At 40.6% G+C, this 10,000-nt stretch overlaps 2 protein-coding genes across 15 annotated transcripts in view; one reads left to right on the top strand and one right to left on the bottom strand.

Moving 5' to 3' along the window:
• Positions 1 to 10,000, top strand: part of LOC135093363 (monocarboxylate transporter 13-like) — a 35,130-nt gene that overhangs the window by 18,555 nt on the left and 6,575 nt on the right. For 7 of the 12 annotated variants that reach the window (XM_063992599.1, XM_063992598.1, XM_063992602.1 and 4 more), the window contains 3 exons: positions 1,653 to 2,282; positions 4,955 to 5,146; positions 5,489 to 6,369. The exons of 1 other annotated variant lie outside the window; for it this stretch is intronic. In XM_063992599.1, the coding sequence (XP_063848669.1) occupies positions 1,653 to 2,282; positions 4,955 to 5,146; positions 5,489 to 5,826 (1,160 nt within the window). In that variant the 3' untranslated portion in view covers positions 5,827 to 6,369. 4 more of the 12 variants (XM_063992605.1, XM_063992603.1, XM_063992606.1 and 1 more) reach the window with 4 other exon arrangements.
• Positions 7,717 to 10,000, bottom strand: part of LOC135093365 (monocarboxylate transporter 12-B-like) — a 24,851-nt gene continuing 22,567 nt past the window's right edge. For all 3 annotated transcript variants that reach the window (XM_063992612.1, XM_063992610.1, XM_063992611.1), the window contains one exon: positions 7,717 to 8,154. In XM_063992612.1, coding sequence (XP_063848682.1) covers positions 7,871 to 8,154 — 284 coding nt within the window. In that variant the 3' untranslated portion in view covers positions 7,717 to 7,870. The remainder of the gene's footprint in view (positions 8,155 to 10,000) is intronic.

Below are 10,000 nucleotides of genomic sequence, written 5' to 3' on the forward strand. Positions count from 1 at the left end.
ATATATATATATATATATATATATATATATATATATATATATATATATATATATATATATATATATATATATCAATGAGTTCTACATAGAAAAGCATCAAGAATATTTTGTTATCTATGACATTTAGCTTTGCTTTCTTGCCATAGCTTTATTTTCTATTTTAATTCTTGATCAGTTAATTGCGGAAGTGATTTAGTGTTTGCTGAAAAAAAAAAAAAAACGTACTGGTGTGCAATAAAAATTTATCAGTCACTACAACACAGATGAGACTGCAGGTACAGCATGTGTTGGGAGCTCTTCATTTGGCATTCAACCTCTCATTTCATTCACATCAGCAGCAGCTTGTTGTTTTTCAAATATAAAGAGTATCATCAACAATTTGTGTGCTCAGTGGACTGCTACTTAACACAGATCATCCTAAACTCTCTTACCCCACTCACTGCCAACCGCTCTACATTGTGTCCAGTCTCTCATTTGGTAGCGTGGCTGCATTGGGTGCAGGAGCTTCAGCCCTAACCTGTAGTTACTCCAAAGTTATTATGGTGTGCATAAGCCAACCTTGCCACCACACACCTCAATTCCTTACACTCTTTTTAGTGATTCCACTCACACTGATCTTTTAGATCAGGTGGAATAAAAAAAACATTTTGTTTTATCAACTCCTCTAATTGACTGTCTTCGGCCTCTCTCTTATCGCCGTAATGTTGAATCTCTTGTTCGCATACTTGGCTGTTTGCCACGCCAGCGGCATGAACATTTGATTTAAGGTAGCGTGATATGAATAGCCTTGAAAGAAAATTTGAATCAAATCAGTATAATACAATTTATTTACACCAGCAACAGGAAAGTTCACTTGTTACTTGATAATGTAGTAACGGGAAAGTTTAGTGGTGTTACGTCTCGAATTACCGAAGAGACATTAGGAATATGCGACATCACATCATTTAGTTTTAGAGTTTTGTGCACACACTAACACAGCACTGAGTTCAGCGAGACAAGACAGGTTCGTTGGTAGCGCTCACACCTGTCGCACACACCCCCCTGCCAACTGCCCGTCTTTATTCACGTCCCGCTTAACACACCGTGAACAAAGAAAGACACAACATCAATGTTTGCATCAGCACCTCGTGATCAGAATGTGCTAGGTAGAGACATTTCAAAAGACGAAAAATGATGGAAGTTTCCTACACTAAATGAACAAAGACAACTTCGTGAAGCTTAACAAGCGTCTGTTCCTACCTATCCCTACCTATCTATCCTTACCTATAGGTACACTCTTGCTATTTTCTACACCTATTTTCACGTTAACTGCTCTTCTGATCTAGCTGTCTACATACCTCCCCTCCTTCCACAGTCTTGCTGCACAAGACTTTCTACTTTTCTCACTCCTATTCTGTCTCTATAATGAAAGAGTTAACCAGTATTCTCAGTCATTCATTCCCTTTTCTGGTAAACTCTGGAACACCATGTTCCAGAGTTCCAGAGTTCTGTATTTTCTCCTTCCTATAACTTGAATTCCTATAACACTTATCTTCCAATTCTGGATAATCCTTCTGGCTTTCTCTTTAGGGACTGGCACCTCAGTGACTTTTTTTTTCTCCTTAGGCCAGTGTGTATGTGCATACCAATGTAAAGTATAACTATCTTTCCAGGTTGTGTAGAGCGGGTTTTGTGTTACACTGCTATCCATGTAGCTGTGTCATACTGCCCCGACCATCAAAGTCTGGTAAACGGCATCGTGGTGACTTGTTCAGGATTTAGTTTTCTGATGTCTGCACCTTTTATTATTTATCTCAATGAGAAATACGGTTTCAGAGGATCTGCTCTCATCTTTTCTGCCCTTTGTTTAAACATATGTGTTGCTGCAATGGTATTTCACCCTGTTGAATGGCACATGGACTTCCCTTACTCCAATTTTGGAAAAGCCAGTGATAATAATGAAGCATTTTCCTCTGGCAAGACAGGAAAAGTGTGTGTTGTTCTTTGGGACATATGGAAAGGGGCTGGCAACACCCTGCGTCTTATCACATCTCCCCACGCAGTTCTCTTAAGTATTATAGTCAGCTTTAACATCGGCATTATTATGAATATATGGACTTTCATACCGTTTGTGATGAAGCAAGAAGGTTACACAGTCGATGAAGTGTCGTTCTCCCTGTCAGTGGCTGCGGGATGTAATGTGAGTGGCAGACTTACGTCGACATTCATTGGTTTGTGTGTGACGCGGAAGAGTCATATTATATTCATTATGGGAACAACACTCGTAATTGGAACACTTATTGGTAAGTATTGTTTACCTAAGGTAGGAATAACATAGTAATGCTATTGTCATTTTTCCCCGTGAATGATAATAATGAAGAGGAGGCACTAGACACCTGCTCCCATCTACTCCCAGTGAGGCCTCAAGCACTGGGCCGCTTTTGTACTGGATTAGAGTAAACTGTAAATTTATCAGTAACCCAGCTGTGACCTCACTGGACGTTTTGCTTTGTGTCTCACAACACAAGTGGGCAGTCACAGCCTTTCTTTTAAAGACAACTCTCTTCCTACACACAACACTACTCGCTTGACTCAAAATTCATAATTTTATATGGAGACATACGCTAGTCTCAGAGTCTCTGTCTGGGGAGGGAACAACAAATGTCGACCATCAGACAGCTCTTCTGGTATCTATCTTGTGTTTTAACACCCGGGTTAAGTTTTTCTTCATTAACTAATGCAACATTCACGGCCCTAGATCTAATTTTCAACCTGTGGAACAACACCTCTCCTTTACTAAACCATATATTTTCTTCATCAAGACGCAGGTATCTGTTCTCTAGTAAACCTCATTATCTTTTCCTCACCGAAACCCAGGTGTCTGAAACAACTAACAGTAACCCCTTCTCTGTTCCCTCCTACTTTATCCAATTTTTTTTTTTTTTTATCAATCTCTATCTATTCTTTCAATCCAAAGCTGGATGTCGTATCTATGTGCATAACGACCTAACTTGCCCAAGTGGCCACGCTCTTGAATCTTCCGAATTTTCCACCATCTGGCTATGACTACAAAGTCACTCTCAAACTAAATCTATCTGTGTTGTATACTCACCTGACTCCTCTGACTATAAAAAGATGCAAAGCACATCCTGATTCTCTCCCCTTTCGCGGAGATCTCCATTCTTGGAGACTTCAATGTCCACCACTAGCTTTAGCTTTCTTCTCCCTTCACTGACCATCCTGGTGAACTAACTATCCTCCATCACTTAGAGCAACTGGTGCAACATCCTATGCACATTCCTGTCCGTCTTGGAGATATGACTAACATTCTAGACCTTTTCTTAAGCTTTAATTCTTCTGCTTGTTCCGTCACTCTGTACTCTCTATTGGGCTCCTTTGATCATAACACTGTAATACAATTTTTGTCTTTGACAAGCAAGTGTTATTTTCCAATTCTTTTAATTGCAGAACAATAGAAAATGTCCATTATTCCTTTCAAACTTTGCTTTTGTGGCTTTTACAATGATTTTTACCACAAAATCATTTTCACCATTTTGGGACAAAACAAAAAACAAATTCAAATGACACAAAAAGATTATTTGAAAACATCTGAAACTAATTTTTAGGATTAAATTTTTTTTTTCTTGATTTGCGTAAATACAACAAATCACTTTCACATATGAGCCCCCAAATGTTGTCTCACATCACGTTTTCATTGAAGCATCCCTGATATCTCTGGTCAAAGTTCATTATATCTTGGTGGAAACACTCCCGTTGTTCCTTCGAATTTGCTCCCATATTCTCCTTGAAGTTGTCAAGGTTAGCATCTAGGATATGGACCTACAAGACATTCTGCAGCCCATCTCACCATAGCTTTTCACTAAAGCTTCAATCAGTTCTATATAGTTATCAGCCTTGTTGTTGCCAAGAAAGCCCTTTACTACAGCAATGAAACACTCCCAGGCTTTTTCCAACTTTTTCTGTGAGCTTCTATAGAAATTCTGAGCACTCCTTAATTTTCTTTACTTGTTGTCCAATGTAGATACCAATTTTCACCTTTGCCTCTGAAAGCTTAGAAAAGAAGTCTTGAGGATATCTGAAGGCAGCAGACTCCTTGTCAAGGGCTGTAATAAAATGTTTCATGAGACCCAATTTGATGTTTAGTAGAGGAAACAAAACCTTCTGAGGATTCACCAACGGCTTATGTTTGATATCGTGTGCTCCCAGTGTAGTGTCAGTCCTTGGAGGCCAGTGCTTTCTTTGGTTCTGCTTTCTTTGGTGCAGTGCTGCTGTGTCTCTACTGTCCCAAAGGCAAAGAAAACAGATTTTTTATAAAACCTCCTTGCAGTCCCATCAAGAAAGCCACCATCTTGAAGTCTCCAGTAACTTCCCAGCCATACTTGTTGTGGTTCAAAGTTTTCAGTAGAAGCTTTACATTGCTGTAGTCCTTAAGATGCACAGAATGAGCAAGAGGTAGAGGTGGATACTTGTTTCCATTGTTCAATCTTGGATGATTCAAGGCTTGTTCATCTCTCTTCTCCACCCTCCGATTATTTCATGCTATCCATTAAGATCCTTTGCAGTAATATTTTCCATGCCCTTGCTGGCCTTAACCCTAGGAAGGCTTACACACACACACACACACACACACACACACACACACACACACACACACACACACACACACACACACACACACACACACACACACACACACACACACACACACACACACACACACACACAATATATATATAGGGAGACATGATTCTCTAGTCAGTGTTTTATTGTGTAGGTGAAATAAATAACATGAAATGATGAAATACTAATGGTGTGTAGCAGCCATATTACCAGTGATGGTGATTATCATGTTAATAAGTAGAATAGGAATCTTAAAAATATTGATGATGATAACAATAACAGTAGTAATCATAATATTAAGAATGATAATAGTTTATATATTCGTTTTCAACAGCATTTGGGAATAAGGGAAGCCTCATCTGGAAAATAATAAACATGGCCCTGTGTTTGTTTGGTTGTGGAATCACGTCTGTTTTGAACACGATGATCATCTTTGAAAAAATGGGTGAAGAAATGCTGCTTCACGTGATCGGGTTGTGCGGCTTATTTAGTGCCGTGTGGCATCTCATTATTGGGCCTCTCATAGGTAAATGAAACAACTGTACTTATACTTAAACAGCATAAACACTGCCATGTCTTATACATGACGTGACATATTTACTCAGGGGCGAACAGTAATGGATGAGGAGTCTGATGAGCGCCTTCTCTAGTGCAACTTTCACCCGCCTCCCGAACTTAAAACGATCTACAAAACCCATCCCTGTGGAGTTAGTGTAGGCATGCAATTCTCTCTTAAACATTGCCATAAACAACACATTTTGGCTGGTCTCAAAATGGCGCTGTGAGACTTCTTGTGTCGCTATTTCCTGCACGTACTTATTCTTCAGATATGTTGTGTTTTAACACCTAACTGTTCTGCCCCTTGCAGGTGTGGTTATTGACGCGTATGGGAGCTACAACGCTGGGTTGTTCTTTCTGGCGGGTCTTAACACTTTCAGCCTCTTGATATGGGGCTTGATGCCCATTGCTGATGCTTACCGTCAAAGGCGTCCCAGTCATGCACATCACCAAGAACATCACCATCATCCACTAGAGCAGCTTAAACAGCAGCAGCAGGAACAACAACAACAACAACAACAGCAGCAGCAGCAGCAGCAGCAGCAGCAGCAGCAGCAGCAGCATACTCGTCAACCCTTGAGGGAAAATTTCTCTCTTTTATACGGTGCAGAAGGACGCCCTACTGGATACGCCTCTGTGGTGAATTAGAGAATGCACACACACACACACACACACACACAAACACCTGTTATGTCGTCACCAGATGGATAGATGGATAAAAGTTTATTACCCACAAATTCACACACATTTTTATACATCTCAGAACTTGGTCCAATATATATGTATATTCTTCAAAACTTACTAGTAAATGGACGGAAATTACACAACAGTTATAAAGACAAACATAAAAGCATTATATCCTAAAGAGGGTCCAGTAAACACAAGGAACATAAGCCAGTACCATAGGTGCTTATGTATATAAAGTGAGGATCCTATAAATACATTTCCGAATATTCCGAATAATCAGTCCTACGATTAAACAAAATTTCTAGCGTGGTGATTCCATGTTCCTGACTTAAAACATTAGGAACGGAACACACTTCCACCACGCTTCTCTCCTCCAAGGTAAGGCGACCAAATGTGACCTATACAGTGCATAGAAAATTTAAACAAAGTTGTTCATGGCTGTCGACACATCGTCTATATTGTTGCCTATTGTACCTTGACTGGTGAAAAACACTAAATACATTATTATTCCTTTCATTACAGTAAAATCCCTCTCATCCGGCATTCGAGTATCCGGCAGCTTCAAGTATCCGGCACATTTTTCCCTGAGCCTTAAAATCAATAAAATGGCTTACATTAAAGGCTCATCCAATGTTAGTGCTGATTGTTTGAGCCGTAGTGCTGTCCAGTGAAACACTACTGTCTAAAAATCCGTGATTTTTAGTCAGATTTGGGGGGAGGGGCTTTGTCAGGGGTTTGTATATTCTCAGTGGACAGTACTTAAGTATCTCGTAACAGTATAAGGAGTTTAGATGAGTGTAAGTTAGCTAGGTGTTTCCCTGCTTCGATCAAAGCTTTTGAGCCAGTCCCCAAATTGAGATTTACCATACTTCCAGGTTTAAAGAATTGAATTAAGAAAATTTATTTAAGGGTAACCCCATCTAGATTGTCAAAAAAAATGCCACTACTACATGGGAATTTAAGACCATTCAACTTTTGAAAGTGAGTACAGCCCCCATAAAATGTACACATGTGTATACAATGTATGTATGCCATCCCTGATCTGAAGTCTAAGCCAGATCATTAAAAATTCAAGACTTGAGCAGAGTCATGAGAGAGATGTAGATGCAGCATCTATCTTTAGAATGAAAGTGAGAATAAAGGAGGAAGGAACAGAAAAGGGCTTGGTGACACTAGCTTCAGTGAGGAAATGATAAGGTTTAGTATATGATAGGTGATGTTCCACAGATTGAAAATTAGATCTATCATAAGTTAAAGAAGAAATCATTGAGGGAGAGTGAGACATAGTTTGACTGGAACTGGACTGGAACTAACTGGAAGAACCCCAGCAAGCATCCATACATGAATGATGTAAAAGGCTGGGTGGGGTTTCCATCCATCAAAAAGGAACCATAGGGAAGGAAATTGTGGGAGACTCAGTGTAAAAGAAGACATTCAAGGAGAACTACTAGGTATCACGCTATCTGCTCTAAAAATTTTTGAGGATGGAGAGGCAGCAAACCATTGCAAGAACACCCAAACCCTGTGGAGATCCATGTTGTAATGTACAAGTCATTGTCCTTGGTTGCTAGATGAAGCTAAATGAAGAGAGGTGATGGTGCTAGTAACACGACTGAGGACATGAGCACAGACTGGACTTCTTTGTTTTGGTGCTGTGGGGTGCTGAAGTTGTCATACAAAAATATCTATATATGATTTTTTTTTTCTGTATGTTGTGTAAATATGAGTTATAAAGAAAAAACACTAAAAATTAAACATTTAATTTCTATTTGTCTATATTTGGTGTTATTGATGGTAATTTTTTTGCTCCACTTTTAATTACTTGGAGCCCAAACTATGTGTATTCCAAGATGTTTTTTTTTTTTTTCTATTTATTTATTTTTTTCTTTTTCTTGGGAGCTGGAATTTCAATATTAGTGTGTGGTACTCTGTTGAATGCTTTCTTGAAGTCCAAATGTGTGTATGTGTGTGTGTGTGTGTGTGTGTGTGTGCATGCGTGTTTCCTTTAATGCACCACAGAGGCATATCCAGCAGGGTGTCCTTCTGCACGGTGTAAAAGAGAGAAATTTTCCCTCAAGGGTAGAGTATGTTGTTGATGCTGCGGCTGCTGCTGCTGCTGCTGCTGCTGCGAAAAATACTGATGTTCTTGGTGATGTGCATGATTGGGACACCTTTGGCAGTAAGCATCAGCAATGGGAATCAAGGCCCACACCAAGAGACTGAAGATGTTAAGACCTGCCAGAAAGTACAACCCGACGTTGTAGCTCCCATACGCGTCAATAACTACACCTGCAGGGGAAAGAACAATTAAGCGTTAAAACACGTCTGAGGAACAAATGCGTGCAGGAAGTAATGACACAGGAAGTCCCACAGCACCATTTTGAGACCAGACAGACTGTGGTGTTTACAGCAACTGTGAGAACAGTGGGTTGTTCCCTGATATAGCAAGCAGAGAGAGAGAGAGAGAGACCGTTTGACTACAATGAGGCATCTCAAGGATGGATGTCATGGGCCATGTAAAGTTCAAAATGTGGCATACCGAGATTTTGGCTTAGATCATTGACAGAACTGAAGCCTGAGGAACACCACTGTTAATAGAGAACACTGACCCTCTACCACTGCAGCAAGAGAATGGTCAGAAAAGAAACATGAGATGAAGTTACATAGAGATGAATAGAAGCCTTAGAAGAGTTGTTTGGTAATCAAAGCTTTGTGCCAGACTATAAAAGCCAAGAGAAAATTTGTGTTTGGTGTGATTTATGTATGGCGCTGCTGTGATTGGCCAGGTGTTGTCTGGGATATTGCAGGTCACACACCCCCTCCTGGAGGAACCGTTCAGGTCACTCCCTCGCAGACTTTGCTTCTTTCTCTCTCATTACTCCTCCTGGACTCCGTACCTGGACTGATTAAGTTTCAAGGAACCTTGGACCTATGAGATGTAGTCAAAAAATAAACCGACCTTTGGCCAAAAAACAAGTAATATTAAAAAAAAACTTACAATTTAGATTTGGTCTCCTTCAAAGTATTCGCCTTTGGAGTCTACACACTTCTGCCAGCATTCCTGCCACAGCAGGAAATATTTCTGGAAATCACTTTATGGGATGCTGTAGAAATATGCCATCAAACTTTGCTTAATGTCCTCTGTTGACTGAAATCTTCTCCCTTTGAGTGTATTTTTGAACTTTGGGAATAGCCAAGTCTGGGAAGTAGGAAGCCTGACGAACAAGTGAAATGCTTGGACGACATGGGCGGAATGAGCAGGTCTGGGCTTCTTACCACCAAGTTTTTGGCAAAATTTGATACAGTAGAACACATTGTATAGAACACATTGTACAGGACAGACTGACATGATGGTTGGAACACCTACCTCCACATATGTATGGGTTTCATTCCCACAGGGGCACCCTGGATATCCTGGTCCACCTGGAGCACTGCATCCAGGAAGGATTTAACAACAAGTAATTCACTTTAGTAGCCTTTTTTTGATCCTGAAGGATCTTTAGACTCTGTTTCACATAATGCCATTGCTGTAAAACTTGCCTGCCTGGGACTCAGAGGGTCCCCCTTAATTGGGCTAAGTCCTTTCTGTCTTCTGGTGATTGGTAACTCTTGCTCAAGGCAGTACCCTGTCACCAGAGGTGTTCCACAGGGTTCTCCTCTCAGTCCACTCCTCTTCAATGTCTTACTTTCTGAATTTCCCTCCTTGCCATACACTTGTGCACCTTGGTATGCTGATGACATTTCCCTGCTTTGCTCTGCTGCCTTTATCCAGGAGACTCAACTCAACTTTCAGCAAGGGCTTGACAACATCCACTCCTGGATGATGCATTGGGGCCTGATGGTGAATGTCCAAAAGTCTAGGTTCCTGTGTTTCACCCAAAGGCGCATTCCCAACATCTCAGTGGTCACCATTAATGGCTCCTCAGTCCCCTTCAAAACCCACCACAAATTCTTTGGTTTACTGTTGGATGGTCTCTGCCTAAAATGGGGCTGCCACATTATGTACCTGGTGACCTCATGCCTCAAGAGGCTTAACCTCATGAAGTCCCTCGCAGGTATCTAGTGGGGTGTGGATGGGTATACTCTCTTCTATTTTTTTCTTATATCCAGAGTTGCTTGGACTACAGATATGAGG

Source organism: Scylla paramamosain, chromosome 42, assembly GCF_035594125.1.
Source record: "Scylla paramamosain isolate STU-SP2022 chromosome 42, ASM3559412v1, whole genome shotgun sequence".
NCBI lineage: Eukaryota > Metazoa > Arthropoda > Malacostraca > Decapoda > Portunidae > Scylla > Scylla paramamosain.